At 37.2% G+C, this 23134-nt stretch overlaps 1 protein-coding gene across 13 annotated transcripts in view; it reads right to left on the reverse strand.

The window, feature by feature from the left end:
- The window catches only part of MCF2L (MCF.2 cell line derived transforming sequence like), a 162017-nt gene that overhangs the window by 6686 nt on the left and 132197 nt on the right, over window positions 1–23134 (reverse strand). For 9 of the 13 annotated variants that reach the window (XM_017817370.1, XM_017817359.1, XM_017817360.1 and 6 more), the window contains 25 exons: window positions 22676–22795; window positions 21755–21871; window positions 21096–21245; window positions 20303–20427; window positions 18484–18598; window positions 17400–17519; window positions 16825–17016; window positions 16418–16609; window positions 15528–15687; window positions 15312–15382; window positions 14188–14264; window positions 13061–13127; window positions 9406–9521; window positions 8334–8403; window positions 7037–7129; window positions 6787–6879; window positions 5903–6028; window positions 4976–5197; window positions 4333–4425; window positions 3731–3809; window positions 3529–3601; window positions 2169–2284; window positions 1422–1508; window positions 521–580; window positions 96–170 (listed from right to left, as the gene is read on the reverse strand). In XM_017817370.1, the coding sequence (XP_017672859.1) occupies window positions 96–170; window positions 521–580; window positions 1422–1508; window positions 2169–2284; window positions 3529–3601; window positions 3731–3809; window positions 4333–4425; window positions 4976–5197; window positions 5903–6028; window positions 6787–6879; window positions 7037–7129; window positions 8334–8403; window positions 9406–9521; window positions 13061–13127; window positions 14188–14264; window positions 15312–15382; window positions 15528–15687; window positions 16418–16609; window positions 16825–17016; window positions 17400–17519; window positions 18484–18598; window positions 20303–20427; window positions 21096–21245; window positions 21755–21871; window positions 22676–22795 (2809 nt within the window). The remainder of the gene's footprint in view (window positions 1–95; window positions 171–520; window positions 581–1421; window positions 1509–2168; window positions 2285–3528; window positions 3602–3730; window positions 3810–4332; window positions 4426–4975; window positions 5198–5902; window positions 6029–6786; window positions 6880–7036; window positions 7130–8333; window positions 8404–9405; window positions 9522–13060; window positions 13128–14187; window positions 14265–15311; window positions 15383–15527; window positions 15688–16417; window positions 16610–16824; window positions 17017–17399; window positions 17520–18483; window positions 18599–20302; window positions 20428–21095; window positions 21246–21754; window positions 21872–22675; window positions 22796–23134) is intronic. The other 4 variants (XM_017817371.1, XM_017817372.1, XM_017817363.1 and 1 more) reach the window with 3 other exon arrangements.

The following is a 23134-nucleotide window of genomic DNA, read 5'->3' on the forward strand; positions in this document are numbered from 1 at the left end:
ACAGCACCCTACAGGTATCCCCAGCACTCTGATGTAACATATTACATGAGGGATGTGTGGATATTTGTGGAGTACAAGATGTGGTATCACTGTACCTCTTAAACCAAAAGGAGTTGGGTCACTCACTACTTCATGTCGTTTAGCTTTTTTGTCAGGACTGGTAGGAGAAGCTGCAGGAGGATGAATAGGCAAAAAAAACAGAAGAGAGATATTGAAGAACTGGAAAAAAAGAGAATAGGTGGATTGCATGCTAAATACCTTTGAGTTTACACTGGAAAACAAGCGGATTTCTGTAATCTAATTTTAGCTGTCATTGTTCCATTGTAGAAGAACAAATTAATTATTTACAAGTAGTTATTTGAAAATAAATTGACAAATTTATTCTACAGTAATAGATGAAAATATATGTAAACTTTTCTAAATGAATGAGACATCAACTGAATACAATTAACTTCAATTTTAGACAAACATTACCAAATTAAGCAATCATTTTTATAGAAATCTAGTGCTACAGCAATACCTGGTCCTGTAAGAAGGATCATTGGCAATGTCTGGCTTTTAGCAGAAGGAGATGGAGTTTCTGTCAAGGCAAGCATGGGATATTAGTGCTCACCTCATTAGCATTAGATATACAACCCTAGAGTCTCTCCAGAAAGAACTCAAAGGTAATCAGGTTTCAAAAGGCATTCTGGAAAGATGTTTTCGGGGAAAAAATATCATGCTCTTGAACAAGTGCCATCATCTTAATGCAATTCATACTGTTCAAAGACAGCTGTTCAAAGCAAGAAGTGACTGTACCAGTGTGATTACTTGGCAGGAGGAAGCAAGAAAGGTCTTAGACTCCTATTGCCTGTTTTAGAAAAAAAGAAGTAAAGACCATTTCTAGAAGAATAGAGAAATTTGTATTTATTTTTCTATCCAGGAAAACAACATTGTCAGCCACATTCTGCTGTAGTTATGCTTTGGGAGTTTTGTTAGAATGGATGCCAATACAGAAATACTCTATAAAACCTTGATTCCTTTTTGCCAAGTACAAGTGCATTTGGGGCAGATCCACTGAAGCTAGAAGCAGGCCAGGTGTCTGGTCAGATGACAACTTTCTTCCTCTAGTTTTTCTACAGGAATGAGGCACTCCTTCTTTGGCCTTGACAGTGAGATTGGAGACACTGGACACTGGAAACTGCACTCCTTCCCTTGCATCTCCAACAGCCCCACTTTTCCCAGCTGCATCTCCCCCTCCCACTCTGCAGCTGCTTTCTCTTGAAATCTCCCTGTCAGCGGCACTGACTTAGGAACCTAGCTTGACCTTAGAAGAACAAGCTAGTGTGTACACTGAAAACCTATCACACTACACACACATACAAGGTGATACTTCAATTACAGCCTTACACAGAAGACAGTCTAGCTTTTTTTAAAATTACCTTTCTGACTTTTCAGGTTAGTAAAGCCCTGCAGCGTAAAGCGCTTTTTTGACAGTACAGAGCATTCTGAGGTAGAGCTACTGTTGTCTACAAAGGAAGAAAGAGACACAGAAAGAAAAGATAGAAGGCCATGAAAAGATCAAGGCAAAAAGTCTTTTGCAGCCCTGCCAGGGAACTTGCATGTTAGGATGAGAAAGGACAAGTGAAAGTCCAGGTACAACATGTGTGGCCAGTTGTTCTTGCTGTGCAGGACCTTGTACTGCCACTGGTTCAGTAAATAATTTCCATGATTTGAACAAAATTAAAGAGAAAAAACAAAACAAAACAAACCTCTTTAGAACAGGTAATGCCAGTAAACTTATACAGAGGAAGAGAACCCTGAGAAGATGGGCAGGTCTAAGGGAAGACCTACTGCAGACTTCGGCCTCATAACAAGTAGTTCAGTTCCCATCTGCTTTTTGGTGACCATTCATTCAAGATGGCTTTGGGCCTGCCCACACCACGCACTGGAATGCAGAAATCAAGCCCAAGCTAAGGACAGATGGGACCAACATGTTGGTGCAGTGTGGACAGCACTTTGTTGGTGGGCTGCCTTAGGTTTGAAAGCAGCAAAGCCCTGCTTATTCAGGAGTCATGCTGCCTTCCCTGCACTACCGTGGCTACTCTGCTGGTGGATCTGCCTGTGCAACTGCAGTGCAAGGCATGCTTCTCGCAATTAAAGACAACAACACGCACGTGTAAACTCACCTTTGCCTTTCTCAGGGTACTTTGGTGCTACTGTAGTGACATAACCTTCTAGACTCGTGAGATCAGCTTTTTTCTCTTCCATTTTTTTGGTATTTCTGATGTGGTTTCGTGAAGGACTGTTTATTGGAAGAAAATTAAGACAATCAATCCATTTCTAGCAAATTTGGGTCTGAACAGGGGTGAGGACCTTCAATCACAGTTTGTCTTCTACATATAGATATATAGGCTGAAAAACATTTATTTGCTACTTCCCAAATCACAGCTTCCAGGACTGAGAAAGTAATTGCTCATTGTGCATTTAAAGACCATGAGCACATACAAATGAGAAACACCTCTTCTAACTGGCTGCAAGTGCATGAACTGTGACAGTGGGAGCTACTGAAAAGATGGCTCAGGACAGCTTCCACTCATTTGCAGCCTACAGGTTCCTCCTGAAGATATTGGGAAAAAAAGAAGAAAGATAAAGGAGTTGCCTCTTGGAAGCTCTTAACACAGGAACAGATGAGGGATGAACAAAGTCCTTGGGGTGGATCTTGCAGTTGGATTCCCATCACACCTCCATTTGGGAATGAAATAGAGAAAGACATTCCACAAATACTATATATCTGGGAAATTCTTCCTAAGCAATAAGTGTAGAGAGCTACCAATACATGTTTGAGCACGCATCATGTGGAAAGTGAAGATAGGAGCACATGGGCTTATGGGTACATAGATATACACATATGAAAAAACAGAGTAGCAGTGAAGAGGTGTCAGACAAGGACAGAGCAGCAGGTAAGGGACAGAAGAATATACAGCTTGGTATGGTGAAAGATGCAAAACAAGAAAAACTTGACTCAAGAGTTGGGACACTGGAAAAATTTACATATCGCTTACGTAAAAAAAAAAAAGGAAAATTGGAAAAAAAGAACAAGGGACATAGAAAGGATAATGCCCTGAAAAAGACAAAGGAAGGTTACATTGGACATTGGAAAAGAAAGAAAAGTTTAATCCACATGAAAGAAAAGAACAATGAAGGAGGAAAAAGGCTGCTCCATAAAACTCTTATCTGGACTGTAACATATATAATTAGCTGTTCAACAAGCAGACCCATAATATCACCAGGATTTTGGTTGGCACCGAAAATGACTTTTCTGTGTTATTCTCTATCAACTGGCAAAGCCCAAGCCATTGCTGCTCAGTTTAGCAGTTCTGGATATGTATAAAATCAAAGCTCTATAGCTTTATAGCAGGAAGAGAACTAAAAAGCCTTAAAACACAAGGACCAGTATTAAGGGATAGGATTAATGAAGTAATGCAAACCAGATGTATTAGTATATTTACAAGACAGCCAGGCTGATTTGACAACATATATACTTACCTTGCACAAGATGATGCTGGTAGAGGTAGAGGTAAGCTCTGTGTTTGCTCTAGTGTCCTGTGCTGACTAGCTTCTGTAATGGAGGAAAGAAAAAGAACTATTAAAATAGATTTGTGTCCTACACAGGGAAGATATACTGGGCAGGATTTGAAGTTCAAAGAGAAAATAGATTAAATATATATGTATCTCCAAAATATTTTACCTCTGCATGCCTGCAGTTGACTCGTCAGCACTTTTCTTATTTCATTTACCCAAGTAGTTTTAACTTCAGGGGTTGGTGCCTACCCAAAAATAAATACAATCAGCCATCAAGCACAGAATATTTATTACACAAATAGCTGGATGCCAAAGCACAGCCTCAGACGAATTTTTCCAGAGGGGCAGACAAAACTCCATCTCCAGTCCTTCTGTGAATAGAAACTAGTTGTAGCAACTGGAACATACTGAGGCAGAGGCTATGCATGTGTGACAGTCAAACCCCATCTCCCCCAAGCCATCCACTTGGCTTGGCAGTTGGCAGAGTTGGGCAACAAATGGCCCGAGTCAGTGGCAGCTACAGTAATGGTGTATACAATATCCTCTGTGGATATTGTAGAATGTGATTTGTTTTTCCCCCAGGAGACTCTTCAATTAAAATATATTAAGAAACTTCCTTATGAATTAATCTGGTGGTGGTTTGTTTTTTTTTTCCTACATTTCCTCATCACACTCTATTAGTGATATAACAGAGGATTAGGGTTAGACTTCTGCTTCCCTTTTTTCTCTCTCTCCCTTTTTTTTCCCCCCGAATGGCATATTATTTACCTGTATAATGTAAACTTCTTCCCTTGCATTATACCAGATTTCAAATTTTTTTGCATCACCTTTGACATTTTCTGTTATTCCAACTGCAGCCATCTGGAAGCAAAGAGAACAGAAGCTCACTTACCACATTGTAATTACAGTAAGAACAGAGGCAGGTGGATACTAGCATTCTATGGTACCCTATTTCTGAAAAGGAAAACCACATTTGGCTTCTTGCTCAAAGAAATGAATAATATATCATCTGCATGTTGAACACAAGAGATTTAGTGCTTTAGTGCTGGCTACCTTGGAGGAAAGAAAGGTTTAGGTACCTTACTTTGAGACTGATTCGTAAGATATCTCTTAAAACCCAGACCATGGACTCTTACATCTCTTTTATACTACCCTGCTCTACATTTTCTGTGTGATTAATGCAACTGCCATTCAGCTGCCCTATTACCATTTGGATTTTCTCAAAAAATGCCATTTAAGAAACAGCAACACAAAATAACACAGACCTGCAGTACCAGTCAGGTTTGCCTGAAAGAGTGAAGTTCTCAGTGCAATGCTGCAACACAGCTTTGCAGAGAAAAAGCTAGAATGTTGTCCTACTGCAGGCTAAGCCCCCAGTACCTCGACCTTGCTGGACTGTTTGGCGTCTTACATTTAAGGAGTGTTTGTAGCTGTAAGAAGGTGCTTTCTCATATCCCTCTCCATTTTCTTCTCGCTTTTTACAGAACAGCACTGCTTTCTCGTGGAGGAAGAGGTGTCGCTGCATTGGCTTGAAACGTGCCAAATCTTTCACCTTCGCATGACCCTTTTTATGATCAGTCCAGACATTGAAGGATCCCTGCATTAAAAGCTTGCCCAGCTCATTCAGATTTCCCTGGAACAAAAAAAGTGATATTTATAACTACAAAGAGATAACATCAAAACAAAACACACATTCTGAACAGGTCTTCACAAGTCTGTCATTCCAAGTAATCTCTCACATCAGTGTTTATGTTGGATTTGGAAATGTAATAAAGTTAGAGTTGGATTTTTACAAGTAATTTTCACTGGCCAATGCTGTTCAGGCAGAATTTTACAGTCAAGAGTACTGGTAGCAGAGATACAGAGAACTACACATAGACAGAGGGGAAGCACAACACACATATTTGGTTGTTTCAGTTTTTTGCCCAAACTCTGCTCCAAAGATGCTTATATAGTCTTTTGCCTTTTGTTATCTTTTGTAATTGGAAGTTTTGGGTGTATTTTTACACATAGATATAAAAACTTAGTAGTGACTCCCATTTGGCAGTAGCCTAAACCAGACTCTTCAAGACGGTTTTCAGTTTCTAACTCAGTGTCAAGCAAATCAAAGAAAAAAACTTGGGTAGATACAGCAAAATATTATTCATAGCAACAAAACTTCAGAAGAGTATAGAGAGATCCATTTTCCATTATTTTCATTACACAATTCAGTTTACAGGCACCTTTTGTAAAATATTATTCTCATTATTTATTAGTACACAGTATAGGGTATGCTTTACATACATCTAAGAAAGAAATGAAAAGAAATTAAAAAGTAAGTAAAAATACTGCTACTCACATCGTAACCTGTAATGGCTATCTGGTGCATAGAATCATTAACTGCTTTAAGAATGCCCAGTATAGAAGTTAGTGCTTCCTGAAGATCTTCAGCACCTTCACAGTTCTTACTATACTTCAGCATTTCCTGAGCGGAAGGGAATGCCAACACACTTAGCTTTGGAAACAGCAACAACTAGGAATGTTCAAATTTTAACTCAATTTGGAAACTCCTCTCTTTACACAAGCTTAAATGTAATTAATTCTTTAAAAGCTGCTAACAGCTCAGTTTTAACTCAAGAGTAAATATGGCCCGAGGAAAATTTTTTAAGCTACTGTTAAATACAACCATTGAAATATGTGTCTGTGTGAGAAATAGTTCTTACTTCAAACATGGCAAAACATTATACATTAATTTGAATAAATTTATGATATTATATCGCTCTCATTTTGCTCAGTATAGCATGTTAATGTGAATGACAACAGCATCCTTCATAAGTGCTGTCTGTCAAGTGTGTTTCCCAGAACCCAGCAAAGTAAGTTCCTCCCAAATACTGGGGTGATTATGACTAAATAGTAATAAGTACTTCAGATATTCTTTTCTTTGTTGCAAAGGTTTCTTGGTCCTTCTGATTCCCCTCATCAACTTTTCATTCTTCTCTTCAGCAGAAATCTATGGGCAAAAGTAGTTACACAAGGTGTCTCTGTGTAACATCTGCTTACTAGTAGTTTTTTGACTAAAAGAAAAAATAACTGCGTTGAAAGCTGATGGACTGGGATTTATCTGTTTCCATTTATATATTCACTCACTAAGTTTTAGGTTTCTCTCCAGCAGGCTGAGAGAAGCAGCATTTAAAAATACAAATGCACAAAACACACTTAGCATTATAGTTCAGTAACACATACCTTTAGCAAGAGTTGATATTTGGTTATTCTTTGAACGGGTTTCAGTAAGTATGAGTCCAAACTGAGTTTGTGATCAAGTTTCCTTTGACATTCCTGTAATCAGTGTTGAATTTCATCAGGACACTAATCAATAATTGTGTTATTTGTTCTTGAGATGATTAAGTAAAAATAAACCAAACAAAAACCCAAAAAAACCCAGACCCCAACAAAACCAAACCCACTGTTATTTTAGGGATTCAAGCAAGCATACCTGAAAGAATACAGAATCTGAAAACTGCCTCCACAAACTTTCAGATCGAGGTTTATTTTGACAGTATTTTTCATAAATCTGGAAGTCTTCCATCTGGAATTGGGGAGACAAGAAAAAAGTTAATAAATTCTTGTGACTTTAACAGACAAAGTTCATAAGTTTTTTTTTCATAATCACTAATGTTATGAAAAAAACCACCACCAACAAAAATTGAATCATTGTTTTTTGCTTGAGATGCCTCAAGGAATTGCAAAATCACCAATTTTGTAATAGCTCCTATTTTGGTACTTGGAACAACAGAATAAAATGTTCCCATTATTTTTTTGCTTCAGTTGAATGTTAAGCATCTTACAAAGAATAAATATTGTTTTTACAAATATATTTCTATTACAATATGAAAAATATTTTTATGAATGCCCAACCGTGAGTCCCTCTGTGCAACTTTTTAAAAAGACTTTGTCCTTTTTCTTCATTTTCATTTCAGGAATGTGTTTTTCACTGGGAGTCACGCTAAGGTAGATCAAGCAGTTTGTTTCTCCTTATCATTTTGGCACCTAAATAGCATGACTTCAGCACTTATTGAATGGAAAAGGAGATAAATACTGTTGAAAATGCCATAGTAACCTTAGCTGTAAATGAAAGACCAGGTAAGAAAACAGCAGATACAGAAGTACCTCTGTCCCTCTGTTTTAGGAAACTGCATCTCCATGGATGCCAGTAAATAGAAGAGAAAGGGATGGCTCCACTCAGGGGCTTTAGAGCATCAATAGATAGCAAAAACAGGAGATTGATTTCCATAAACACATTTATATTTAGCCTGTAGTATACTTTAGGTGAGACTCATGTTTTAATAAATCCCAGATTAAAAAAGTTTAATTTTGTCATAAATTTCTATATTTTTATATTTTTCTATATTTTGGACATACTCTGTTGAGATGTACTCTTTAAAGAAAACGGGAAAGAACAATAATAACAATCCAATAAAGAAATCTAACCAAGTAAACAAACCATTCATAGTGATGTGAAACAATGCAGTGCATGACTCCTCTTCACGCTTTCCTAACTGCCACCTTAAAAAAGCAGTTTTCTTTTAAGGAGATAGTAGCTTTTTCTAACAAAATTAATTACCCTGCACAGGGGAAAGTATCCCCACCTCTCAGTTAACATTCTCAACCTATTACATGCTCAGGACAAACAAAAGGGATGTGGTGGTAATTACTACATGAAAATCACACTCATATGTTACAGTCCTAGAGAGGCTTATGAACAAAGTGCCAGCAAAAGATGACACACGTACCTGATCCAGAAAGCACCGTCCTACTAGTTCTGGGTATTCTACATAGTTTTCTAATTCTCTCAAGAATATTCTATGAGGAAGAAGATTTTCTTAGAGTACACGTTAAAAAAAGTTATCATAAATGTTCACACTCTTGCAATCTGTTTTCTAAACTTTTGGAAACAGTTGTAATTATGTACTACAAAACTGAACAAAATTCTTCTAGATTATGTACTTTAAAAGGCAAAGCAAATTAAACCAAACATTCTGACCAATTTCTTTTAGTTTACTATTGCTACAACTGAAATAAAATATCAGATTGGGGAGGGAAGGAGGATTTTGTTTCCCTGTCTTATGTATTCAGCAGTAGGATTTATACAGTTCAAAGTGTTTGGGTTTTCCTTCCAAATACCACAAACCAACCAAACCCCATGTTCCCAAATCTAGAAAAAAAACCCCATCCTCCCCCCAAAAAAATCAGTGGCTAAAGCTTCCATTCCAGTTTTGCCTGAAAAAGAAACAACTATTTAATATGCTTAACTTCTCTTGAAAAGCAATTTATCTTTACTATCAATTTAAATATTATCCTGTGAAGAAATACCTCTCTAGCAGCAAGGACTCAAACTTCAGAGGTCACTCCATATATATTTTTAATGTATAAAAATATATATTAATTTTATACATCTATAGAGATATAAAATTAATCAGCCTCAACCAAATGTAAGAGCTGGGACAACCCCTTAAGAGTTGAGAATCTGTGGTCTAGAATAGTAATTTACTTTTCACAGCAAATATCACAAAAAACTAAGGGAAACCTAAAGAAACCTTACTTTAATTAGCTTGCAGATCCAAATAACTTGCTTCAGGAAGAGGACCACAACGCAAAATTTTACCTCTGTACTGCAAATATGCAGTTTCACACAGCTTCACTCATCTTTTATAGATATTTTGCTTTACCTCTTCTATATAATACAAATGTTGATGAGTAGACAGACAAGTAGAACTCAGTAAGGCTCTTTTAGCAATGTAAAAAAATTAAAAAGTAAAGAATCCCATGCAAAAGCTATTTTTAGATCTGAATGCAAATTCCCACCTGTTGTGAAAGTGATAAATTTCTTCCATATTCCCAAACAAGATATCCTTCTTATTTTGGAGTTCTGGTGAAATGAGATGAGCCATTAAGGGGTTGTCCATCTCTGCAGCATAACCCTGCAACACAGGAGAGAGGTACGATGATTTTCTCCCTTTACTTGCAGTACTCCCCTCTCTGACATGGCAGTCTGCCTTCAGCCTGACAGCGAAGAAAGAGCTCAGTATTAATCATGAAAGAAACATACAAAATCTGTTTTTCCATCAGCCCAGTCAGATACACACACAGTTTTTAGAAAGACACTTTAATAATTCCTGTGATTCTAGTTAAGCAAGGATGAAAAATTTCACAATCATTTTCACCAAGGAAAGGCTCTGTAGTCCCATACTGCTTACAAACTATAGTTCATACTCTTCCTGTTAAGGCTTTACACATCTGAGTTTAAAGCCACAATTCCAGTACACACACAAACCTTCATGCCTGTCTCAGCCGTCTGTATGAAGGAACAAGCTGACTGTGGTTATCTCTGCAGGTAACAGAAATCATTGAGCTACAAATTCTACTTTCAAAGCACTTCCATTAGCTTTGGTACCAAAAGTCATAACTTTAGATTCTAACATCTTCCATTTGTCATATAAGCACACATCTGTTTATCTGGCACAAGAGTACAAAGGTGGCTTTAGCCCAAGACTGTGTTCTCCTCTGGTCCCAAGGTCACTAATCGGTGTTCTCTCAAAACACCAAAAAAACCCTAAACACTCCCACCCACCCCCAGCCCCCACCAAAACATCCCCAATCAATCAACCAGAAAAGTGCAAGAATGCTCGAGTACTTGCATTAAAAGCAGATTTCTTAATGTAAGTACATTTAGAAATGTACTCTTGTGGTTTGGTTCTTGTTTGTTTTTTTAATTTTTTTAAACACACGGTGATCATTACATTAGTCACACTGATTATAATAAACTACACCAAATTATAACAAACTGACAAATTAAAAGAAAGGATAAGCAAAAGTGCACCTACAATTAGGAATTTCAAAGTGTGGTCCAAAGTACAAAAAGTAGAACTAGCTAGTAAAGTCAGCTAACCTGAAGATTTCAAGCATTTGGATAGGACAGTGACTAATTTTTTTTAAAAAATCAGAATCATCCCTTTAAAAATCTTGATATTTTTTCCTCAATCACCACATTAAAAAAAAAGGAAAAAAACCAGTGGTCTAGGCAAAGATGCTGGAGCTAATAGATAGTTAACTATTGGTCCCCCCCATATCTCTACCCCAAACAGAAAGATGCAGAGTCTGAAAGAGAGAGGGTAGAATAAATAAATAAATAAAAAAGGTACAGCCTTAAAAATTATAAAAATAATCCATATAAAATGAAGAAGCTAAACATTTGTAACAGGGAAGGAACAACTGCAGTGACCATGCAGTTCATATGAAGAGATACATAAGGAGAATGATTCTTTTCCAGTTGAAGTAAAGATGATGCTGAACATAGCAGCATAGTCAATGTTGGCATAAAGACGGGATACCTAATTTAATTGAGTTGAAAAGAAGCCTGACAGAGCTGATTACTTTAGAATTTTGAAAGAACAAAAGCATGAAATCCACACATTGACAAAAAACTTTTGTCAACTTTTTTCCACCTGAGGCTGATGTAGTACTTATTTTTAAAATTTAATATGAAACCTTCATGTTTTACTACTTATGCAGTAGTTGTGTTTTAAGGAGAGAGCAAGCTACTTTATGCAGCCACAGAGATTATTTAATCTTACTTAAAGAATATAAAAGGTTTTGCTTAGTCTTTCTTATTAAAAGACTCTAAAATCCTTAATGTTCATCCAAAAATATGACAAGACATAGGTAAGGAAATGTATTTGAAAGCTGTTCTAAAAGCATCAAAGTAGACGAAAAAAGGTGCAGAATTCAATACCTAAAACCAGACTAGTCCAGTATTTTTTCCCAGTAAAAATTACTGAATTTCACAGACTAAAGTGGGATGATTGTGGTTTTTAATAAAAGAAAAATGACCAAACTTGCATAAAAGTAGTGATAGCAGTTTCCCAATAATCAATCTTAGGAACTACCTTGCTTTTTTTTCTATCAGAATCCTTGGCAGACAGAAGATGTATGGCAAATAAACATGACATAATAAGAAGAGACACTGTCCCTACAAAGGAGTATCAGGTTATTTTACATGTAAAATGGAAAGACTATTAGAATAGGAGAAACAAAGAAACTGGGTGAACAGCCAGAACTATGGATTAATAACAAGAATTACTCGAAAGCTGGAAGACTGCCATTGAATCATACCTCAGCATGTATTGATCCAGAATTACTGCTGGCAGCCCCAATAACCCAAGTTCAAGAGAGAGGAATCCCAAACAGCAAGGAGTCACAGAGAAGTGTGCCTGGCATGGTCAGAGAACTAAAGAGTTTATCACTCTGGCAGAAAACCAAGACAGCTTGGCCTAGCAAGACAAGGGTTGCACTACACTCTATGGAAAACAAGAGTAATACTATGGGCATAGAAAGATTCTGCAAAAACCCTCCAGGAGCAGCAGTAAGGACCAAAAATCCTCCAATTATTCAACTTCTTGATTTTATGGACTAGAACTGTACAGATGGCATTGCATACAAAAGCAGAGAATAAAACTATTATTCAGGTCCACTCCAGACACATCTTGCCTTATTACCACATGTCAAACCATCCTAGTGTAATCAACACTTCTAGCACTTGGACTGGGCACAGGACATAAAGCTATAGGAAGCCAGGCACAAACTAGCAAAACCAGGACAAGAGTCCAAAACTCTCATGCAGTACCCTTACTTGAAGGTATGTACTCAGAAGTTATCAATCCTGGCCAATAACTTAAGACAGCTCCTATCTAGGAGCTTAACATTGGTATGGACACTAAGAGTACTCACTTGGCTCAATTCCAATTCATCCTGATTAAAATAGTTCAACCCTAGTTATCTACAACTTCATCATCCCCTACAGTCAAATTGGATTACAAGAAAATACTACACATCCATATCTGAAGACTTAAACTTGAGGAACAACAGAATAGTGCAGTGCAACTGTGCAAGCAACTCTGCAGTACTGCAACTGTGCCTCCTTAAGTGTGGAGCAAAAGGAGCACCTTTGCTTCCTTGATGATTTCAAACAAGGATATTACTAAAACTAAAAGGCATTCTGTTCCCACAGTTGTAACCAAGACGTGGAAGACGACAAAGACATGCAAAGAGGGATGCAAGAAACAAATTTTCTCCTCTGACACAAGATTCTCTCGATGTAGATTCACATTCTTGTGTGACAGATGACCTTCCTGGAGCTGACCCAAGATTCTGGAAAGAATTTTTGCAGGAATCAATGACCATTACAGATCTCCCTATGTCCCACCTAAATACTAAGTCATATCTTATTTTCTGCTCAATTTGTGTTTTCTGATAGAAAAAAATCTAGTTGTATGAATATTTCTAGAAAAAAATTGCGCATTGCTGCCCCTGTGAAAATATGATGAGAAAGGAGAGATACAACGATCATACTGCTTGACAGGACAAACAGAGGCTTTACAGTGGTAAGGAAAACATAAGAGCATTCATGAAATGGAAAAGACAAGTAGATTCACTAGCAGCCACAGCAAAGTTTAATCTTTACCTCAAGAACACAGAGAAGTTCTTCCACATATGCTCGTTCAGTCTCAATAAGTTCATTAATTACATGCCTGTGGACAAAGAATAACAATTAAGGTGGGCTTATTCACTCATGCAAAGTAATGAGGCAACATTAACTTTGTGTTTCTACTTTACTTTAGACAATAAAAGAACAATTTCCAGGTGATTTCCATGAAAATGTGATGTTTCATGGATATTTCTGTCAGCAGTTGATATATCCTTATTGAGAGTATTTTTAAAACATTTTAAATATTTTGAAAATGTGTTTAAACAGACAAAAAGTCAAATCTAATAGTTAAAGTGTTGTAGTAACTAAATTGAAGCTGTGAAGCCTTTTATCACTGTACATACAAACTCTGGTTACGCTGTGTTCATAAGTATCACGGAAGCTGGAGTTAGAACTGCATAGGATTATCAAACACGGACTTAAAACTACACTGGTGATTTTAAATTAGAGGCATTTAGGGCACACTTCAAATATCTCAACACTGCTTTAATTTCCCTAACAGTCAAGCAACATACATTCCCCCATCCCCCTTCCTTTATGATTCTGTATGTTGTAACACAAGGTTGTAACACTGAAAAGATCACATAAGTAGCCAGTTTACAGGTGAAAATGCAAGATCTGCTATAATGCATTGCAGCTACCAAGTTATTTCTTTAATAAAAGCGATGCTGTTCAGTTTTTATATAAATGATTTTTGGTAACATTTATCAAAACAGGGACTAAAAAGAGTCCAACAAAAAGACAGTCTTGAGGCACGGAGACCAAAACCTCCAACAGATTTACAGGAGGCTTATTACTCAAAACTATGTCATCTCTGAAATGAAAATATGTCGTTATCCTGCCATAGCATCACCTCTCTGCAGCAAAGGTAGAGTCTAGTACTACACAAACTATAAATAATGCTGCAGATAGATTGAAATATCTTCCTTTGTGTACAGAGCAGAGGCAATGCATTTCAAAAAGCGCTGAGGCTTATTTCAGAGAAGCATCTTATCAAAGACACTTCCAGGGAAATGTCTTATCAAATCCTTAGCCAAACTCAGGCTTTGCTGAAACCAAATCAGAAAAAAAGCACGCTTTTTTGCTTATCAAAATATACTTACTGTCGTAACACAGCTAGGTTTTCTTCATCATCCATTGTAGATCCTCCTCTGCTTTGATGCAGGTCAGTCATTTCACTCTAAAGAAAGAAACAAACAAACAATGAAAAAAAATAATCATGGCATCACATATGGGGGGAAAAGGCTTTAAAATACAGAGCTTTGTGCTCAGCTCTACTAGTATGCCTTTTCACTGGAAAGGCTGTACTCTATTAAAAATTAAGGCAATTTGCAAGAAGTCTCCAAAAAAAATCCAAGTCATCCTGAAGATCTTGAAGCACACAACATTTGGACACAAGAAGTTCTCCACGAGAGGCCAGTTTCAAAAAGATGGTGGTTCAAAGTCCCTTTTCCAGGAAGACAACATCAAAGCATCAGCATAATCTTGTAGGCAACACTGGCCTTAGTCTGTTTTCCAAGCTAAAAATAAGGTACTGTGCTAACTTTCTAGTTCTTGACACAGAGATTCACTCTTAAAACCCCTACTGTAATGGGTAAACTTAAATGTGATTTGCTGAAAAAAAGAAAGAGGCTCTGCTTTCAACCCCACCTTGAACTAACCCTGTTCTCCAAATGCTGTCCGTTCTGGCCATGTGGTCCTGCTTTTCTCCTTGCACTGCCTTTTGCTGAACCTTCGCTGAGTTGATTCAGCTCTCTAACCCAGTGAGAAACTATTTGTTTCTGTTTCTGCCATCAGGTTACTTTCCTTGCTGGAGGTAGGGCAGGAAGACCATCCCCACTTGGGAATGGCAACCCATTAGTTCAGGTGAAGCTGTCTTGGAGCCAATGAGAACTACCTCTTCACTCTCACCAGTTTTAAGAGTAGCCAATTACTACTGGCAAATAATAAATGTTTCCTATTCATAGATTTTATATTTTGCTGCCCTTAACGTTTTTCCTAATACTGGCAACTATTTACTTTACCTTCCCTCATACTCAGCCCAGCAACAAAGCAGCCTCTATTTAAACCACGTGACTGTTTCACCAGAGTTACTTCTATAGGGACAACACCATCCCTTTTCCAGTGGAATTGCCTCATCCTTCTTGAGAGTTCCTGAATATTCCATTGTATTATGACTTTCTCAAAGCAGTACATACATGAAAAAAACAAAGAAAAAAAAAATTACCTTTCCTCTTCTGTAGTTTACCCTCCGAAGTGCACTGCTTTCTGAGTTGGGTACGTATTCTCTTTGAAGACCTAAGCAGATAAACCAGAATCAAACAGCAATTAAAACTTGATCAGATCTGACACAGATGTTTGTGCAACCACAAATTATGGCTGAAAGTTTCTTTAAGTTTCTCAGCATAGCACAAAAAAATTAAAGGCTAATACAGTTACTTACCTGGAGAGGTACAAGGAGATTTTACAAATGCTTCTGGTCTTGGTGCAACAGGCTGAACAGGACGTGTCTGCTTAGCTGCCAGTTTCTTAAGACTTATTTGTCTCTTTTGAAACATTTCTTCCACACTTTCTTGCTTCTGGAAAACCTTTTGCACGTGATCCTACCATTGCCATAGAAATAAAAAATAACTTAAAATAATAACTTAAATAATTTATTAAAATTTTTAGATTCCTGTCAGAGACCTATCAAGAAGTTATATTGACATTTTGCTCATATTGATTTGAAATTGCAATTACTTTTATACCATGTATGGAAATATTACCCTAATTCTTCTCTCCTAACAAGGCATAATTTACTGTCATTTAGTACATTTAAAAATTGGAACATCACTTCATAAAGTATTTTGTGTGCTTGTTATAGAGAAATCTGGGATTCAGGTTCTCAATTTAAAAAAAGGAAAAGTTTTTTTGACAGTGTCTAAAGGTTCTGTTACATGAAGAGATCAATCAAGAGGAAAAGGGATATCAAGTTCTTAACAAAAACACCAAAAAACCAAAAGCAGTTACAAAGCAGAAGTGTGCAAATATCAAGGACAGAAAGTACCATGGTTTTGCTGCATAAAAAAAAAAGATACTTCAAATACTCAGGAGAATTTTTTCTTTAAAAGCAATCCTACTGTCTGAAAAAACTGAAACACTTATTAAAAGACTCTGAAGTCCTTAATGCTCATCCAAAGATATGACAAGACATAGGTAAGGAAATGTGTAGGCTTTACAATTCCCAGGTATAACTCCTAGTACTGATTATTTAGCTTTATCAATGGCAGTACAAGAGAGCAATTCTAAAATAAACAAATGGACACACAGATACACATACACATCTTTTGGTACCTTTAGGTCCTCACTGAGGATGTGTGCATACTCTCTGTAAATTTTATTCAACTCCTTGATTTTATTGCCAGCACCAGTATCCAGGAATTTCTCGATCTCCTGTAATGCTGATTCTGCACCATCCTGAGACTGACACTTGTCTACAGGCTGTGAAGCCAGCAGATAAATTCCTTCATCACACCACTTCATAGACTAGAAACAGAGAAGAGAACAGGCTCAGAATGCACCAGTGTCAGCATCAAACACTAAGAGGCCTAAACCACCTCATACCTCTACTTATGATGTATTCAGCTACTTAAGGATGAAATTTCCAACACACGAAGATAACATTACCTACCATTATGAAAACTGGTTGACTGAAGTTTTAGCAAACAAAATGAGATTCAACTGTTCCATTCAAAATTTACCTTCTCTAGTAAGTCATGCAGTTCCAGAGATTTGTTAAGATGATTTCTCCTCCGTTCTGTCTCAGTAGTGAAGGCATCACAGAGATGATGAAGTTCAGTGCATTTTGGAATAATGGAGTCCACAGCATAATGATTGCTTTGAATAAAAGCATCACCCTCTGAGGCTAGTAGTCTGGCTTTTGCTACAGTTTCCTAAGAAAGCAAGCACTGATTTAGGTAAATCTTTCCTTGTATCAAGATCAGTGAAAAAAATTTCAATATTATTTTTATGCAGTAAAATACTCATGCTGATAAAGAATACATCTTTAGTTAACAGGTGCCTTGATTAAGAAATTAAAGTGATTTCCTGTTTTTCCAGATGCCCAAGAACTTTCATGACTTCTTCCTTTCTGTAGTCTCAGCTCTAATGGCTAAAGACATTACTCCAAATTCCTTCTGCATGTTACTTGAGACACTGATTCTGCCCTGTTGTCAGCTTAAGCTCTGCTCATAAAACATACTCAATAACCAAATACTATTCCCTTCTGCACATGCTTTGTCATGGTAGAAATTAAGGAGACTTGCAGAGTTCTTACACATGATTTTTCTTCAAAGTTGGCAAGATCTTTCAAAATATGCTCCACATGTGATCTGCTGTTTCCTACATCTGTGAAAGCAGATAGTCTCTCAGACACAATATCCAAAGCTGCTTTGACCTGAAATGAGACACAGGTATGTATGAATGAAAAGGGTTGCACCTCTCTGGAGACCCATCAGTTAAATAGCTGATAGCAACTATTTGCAGTCAGGTGACTCAAATTATGCAGTTACTGGGGCACAGAGACAAATCACTTTTTTTGTGAGCCTACCTTTACCCCCAATTCTAAATGAAAACAAATACAAAGAAAAGGCATTGAAGTAATCCTGTTTCCTGGTACTGAAAAAAAATGCAGGAAAACTAATGGAACTCAGGAAACATTTATGATCTTGCTTTTACCAGATGACAATAATACAAAGCAAAAATTAATGTCCCCAACAAAACACGAGGCAAAAGTCCCCACCCTAGCAATTGGTTGAGATAGATAGACAGACAGACACTTGCAACAGGGTTTCTGAGTGTTGCTGTCATGAAGACACAGTGGCTGTGCTCTGAGATCAGCTACACCAGCATAAAGGGACTGTAGATGCCATCAAGCATGTGAGTGAAACAACGTGAGATCAGAAACTGGCTGTAAAAACTGTAGTTCAGTCTCCAGCCTCCACCCAGCTTCTAACAGTGTGGTTGCAAATTCCCACCCACAGTGTTGGAGACAATTTTTATAAAATTCCAGCCAGAAGGTTTAGTTGAGTCTTGGTTCCACAAAAGGGCCTATTGGCAAGATGAAAGCATTGCAGGAACATTTCATACTTCTATGGTACAGAACAGGTTTCAGAGAGGTTTTTGAACACTTATACCCTGCTGGGTGCATGGAAAAAAGACTGCAGAAGGAAAGCTGTTATGTCTCTATAGGCAAGAATTCAAAGGAGTAAAGATAGCAGTATGTCAAGTAAGGACAAGTACAAGAAAAAGGTTGGAGAAAGCTTTCAAACACACACAAGAACTACAAAAACAAGAAGAAGTATTTTCTTCTGAATCATTTCTATATTATCAAATATTGACTGCCACCAAGAAGTTCTCACCTCTCTGAAATTCTGTTCAAAATTCCGAAGGCGCAGACACTGCTCAAGTTTTTGTTGATGCTTAATCCAAAACTCATCAAAGGCAGTTTCTGTTTCGTGTAATTGAGCCAATAGTCTTAAAAAAAAAAAAAAGACAAAAATCAAAACAAAACACAAAAAAACCCCACTGTAAGAATGATGGGTAAAACCTTCAAGGGACAATGCAATCTTTCACAGTAAACAAACAGTCTCCCTAAAGCAATATTTTCCAGATCAAATAAACTGGATACAGGAAACATTTTAGTATTGCACAGAATTGTTTCCTAGAATAACAACTGATGTAAAACCGAAACTCAACACAAACATTAAGTTGTGAAAAATGGGCAAGTGTAATTTGAAGCACCTCAGCTCTGGCCTGGGGACAAAGGGAGTTGGGTCTAACACATAAATAAATAAAATATGCAAATGTGTGTGGGCTAGGACCCAGAGGAACCCAAGCCTTGGGCTGTAAGGAAAAATTAAAGTAAAAATCTGTACTGCTGTGACCAGCCAGCTGCCCTTACATTTCATTCCTTGAAGCAAAGCTCACAATAAACCTGAAGGCCATTGCTCCTTCTCTTCCAAGCAGAGTTACTACTTAAATATCACAGGCAAGCGTACAGCAGTACCACAATGAAAAAAGCCTTCTTCAGTTATATTTCTATATACTTTTACTTTTTAACTTAACTTCTAATATTGCATTTGACAGTATGATAACCTATGGACTTTTTACAGTGAACTTTGCTGTACTTAGCCTACATCCAGGGAAGGCTACACATCAGAATTTTAATGAGCTTTTGTCTTCAGTAGCCCAGAAACAAACTCTGAATTTAAAACTGATTAGAAAAAAGGCAGGGACACACGCAGAGTTTGTTCCAGCTTCTGTCAGATATTGTATTGAATAGGAATGTTACGGATAAATTAGCAACCCCCGCCCCCATTGTCCTTGGATAGCTGATAGCAACAGCGACCAAAAAAACTGAATTCTGCCAAGCTTTGTGGATTGTAATGGACAGTTATTTGGAAAGAGAAGTCAGCCCGAGTGTAATAGAAACACAGAATGACAGATAAAAAAAGAATGCAGAATACTGCCTGAGGGAAATGAGCTATGCTTTCATAGCTTTCTGAAAATTTACATCTGTCCTATGGTGATATAATGTCTAAAAACCTGGCAGTAATTTAAGGTGTGTGTCGGGGGGTGTGTGACAGGCGGGAAGCAAAGGAAAACAAAGTCTATTACTGACTGAAGGAAGCATATAGGAAACTGCATAGATTCCTCAAAGGTGGTGTACTCCCTAGTAGCCCTTTAAAGGCTACTAACAATGTTGATAAATATCAGGTTTCAAGGAAAAAAAACCCCAAACCCTCCCACTTCAAAAGCACCTGATGAAAATGGACAAATCTACTGAAAAGAATGGATATATTACTTCCATCCTCCCCTCCTGTCTTCCCTGCAGCAGCAAAATTTCCTTTAGTCTCTAAACAAAGCATTGATGTTCTTTAAAATAAGGCACAGCTGTTCAACTATATAGTCCAAATATGACAAAAGAGAAAAATAACAGTGTTGTTTTGTTGGTACCAGAACTCCAACACCATTTCCTTATAGCCAGGTGACCTAGTAGTGGATTACTTTGCTCAGGACAGATCTGACAAAAGATACGTTGTTTCTGAAACATTTTATAATGTTCACATTGCAACATTTGCTTATTTGCAAAGCATGTATATGGAACTAAGCAAAAGAGCTGAGGAGGGGTCAAAAAATCCCAGAAAAGCAGCATGTTCAGTATTTCACACCTCTCACCTTTCTACCGTTGTTTGATTGTCTAGCTGATCTTGATTCAGTTTGTATTCAGGATTCTCAGTAACTGGTTTTGTAATACTTCCGAGGATATCATCTCCCTGTTCTACTGCTACCTTGATGTCCTCCTACAAAACAAAACAAAACCCCCCAAGCTGTAGTTGTGTGGTGGTTTTTTTTAAGCAGATTTCATAAGGCACCAAACTGGAAGAAGGATTTTAACAGCAATAGAGCAAACACAGTTTGATTAAAAGTAGTGTTTGACAACAGACAGTAAATGATAAATGTCAGCTTTTTCTATGGTTACCGCCTTAAGATCCCAGTGTAACTGAGTTGAATTTTCACAGTAGACAGCCTTCTAGTGTCGCCTTAGGCTACAAATATCTAAAAAATTTTAGATGTACAGTTTTGAAACCACCAAATAGTTTTCATTTAAGCCTATTTGAAAGAACATTTGTTCGTGCTTCAAAAGGCCATATATTTTCATGTGCATGCAAATACAATCAAATTTCCTGTTGCAAACAAAAGTACAAATTAAACACACCATACTTACAAAGAAATTACTGTTTCACATACAAATCATTATGCATTTGTACATACATAAACTTAGCCTCAAGAAATGTCATTTTTGAATGCAAAAAGGATTTTTAACATCAAATCAAGTAAGTTCAACAAGATTTCAGTGGTTGACATTGTTACTTTCTATTAACATGTCCCATATTTTCTATTTATGTTGCTAGGTATAACTTAAAACACAGTTTAACTATAAGATAGTGTCTTTACAAAAATTACATACCTTCATTTTGTCCTTTTTTTCTGTGTGTGTTGCAAGAAGGGAGCTGGTGGATTGCACATCATTTGGTAGTTCTGTTTCAGCCAGCTCAGTCCCAAAGGACTGAAGAATCTGAGCTGTTTGCTTAACCTTTTGGGCGAAACCTTCTATAGCCTTTTAGAATAAAAAGCATTAAAGATGTTTTGAGCTCATCACACACATATGCACAAACAAACACATACACACAAAATATAACTCTCAAAACAAACCCAAACAGATGAAAACAGAAGACTGAAAAATGGTCAAAGTACAATTTTGCAAGCAACAGATACCGTCACCATTAATTCCTTAATTGTATATTTTTCTTAGGCTTGTAACAGGTGTATCTTCTTCATATTTTTATAATCTGGAGTTATTTGACAACTTGAGCTTTTTCCTTCTTGTAGCAAAACCAATAAACCTCAACACAATAATACACTGTAGTTCCTTTGCTCCAAGTGTTCAGAAAACCACTCCCAAGTTATTACTCATATTATTTCTCTAAGATGACTAAGTACCATTGGGAACATCTTCTCACTCTGAGCAAGTCAACTTGCATCACTTGGAATCTGTTTTATAAATGACAGGGTATAAAACAGAAGGGTTCATTAAACTGAAAGGTTAAAACAAAACCTAAGACTTACAGTGCGACGGGACAGCCATCTGTTATGGCAGTAATCCAGGGTGCCACCAAGATCTTCTGTTAATTGTGTCTTATCAATGTAACCCTGCAGTTCTGATACTGAGCCCAGCATTATGATCTGCAGAAGGAGAGAAAAAAGTGAACGTGATCAGTGGTGACAAGTCCCTTGTTAAGGATTCTAAGCCCCATCCTTCAGCCACTGAATACAGAAGTAAGTGATGGAACTATTTCCTTTGGGTATAGAAAAACAAACTTAACAGTTGTTTCAGTTGAAGTTGATGTAAATGTAAGTAACTGAATAGAAACATGAGCACCATGCATACTAGAAAAAAGGCTTATGGTTTGTACAACATAAATTACACTGTCAGGTTTTTTTAATCTTGATAAACCATACTTGGCTATTTTCTAAGAGCAACATTCATTTCTTCCTAATTTTTCTTTGTTATCCTGGGTCGCCATGAGAGAATAATAGTGTCTACATGGATTTGTCATGTAAGGACTGATTCCCCACACTAAGTGAAAGACAGAGGAAAAGTACTTAAAGACTATCTTTCAGCCTTGAAATTTACATCTGATAAGCAGATAACTTTTGTATCATCAGCTCATAGTTTCAAAGTTTATTTTAAAATATGAATGCTGTAGCTTTGCAAACAAAAGTACAATCAGTGGGTTTACTGGCAATAAAACAACAAGCATCCATTGTATGTTTGCTCAAATGACAGAAACCATAGCATTTGTCCATGGGAAATGCGTCTGCCTCAAAATTCAGATATTCTTTCAAGAGTAAACCATCATGAATTAGCTAAAATTGCTAGAACTGCCTTTAAACGAGACTTTTTGGTGGGTATTTTTGGTCCTTACTGGCTACATTAAGTACTTTTACAGATTCCTGGTAGTAAAGTGAAAACACAGGATTACTTACAGGTACTTTCATTTTAAACTCATCTTTGCCGAACTTGAAAGCAATATCCGAGAGAGCTCGATGAAAAAATCCTGTTGGGCGCAGAACAAGGACCAGTTGCAGGTTTCCTGGGAAAGAAGCCTGCAAAGCAAGTTTAGTCCGTTATTTTCTGTGTCTTAGCTCCAGAAAATATTTTTGAGCAAGGAGAAGCCCCTGATAAACCACGAACCAACTGTATCAAAGGCCTCTCATAATGGGGTGACCAATCATATAGTTACATGACTAGTACAAAGAGCTTCATTCAAAAGACATTTACTTGTCTTTGGGAACAGGGACCTATTCTCTAGGAATCAATTTTTTTTCAGGGCTGGCTTGTACTGCTCTTCAGCTAAGATCACAACCTACCCAAGGAGGCTAATGAAACGAACAGCAGAGGCTTAGTATTTTTTAACAGCAGTACTTTCATGGGTACTTTATCTT

Source organism: Lepidothrix coronata, unplaced genomic scaffold (assembly GCF_001604755.1).
Source record: "Lepidothrix coronata isolate B3197 unplaced genomic scaffold, Lepidothrix_coronata-1.0 Scaffold60, whole genome shotgun sequence".
In the NCBI taxonomy this organism is placed as follows: Eukaryota; Metazoa; Chordata; class Aves; order Passeriformes; family Pipridae; genus Lepidothrix; species Lepidothrix coronata.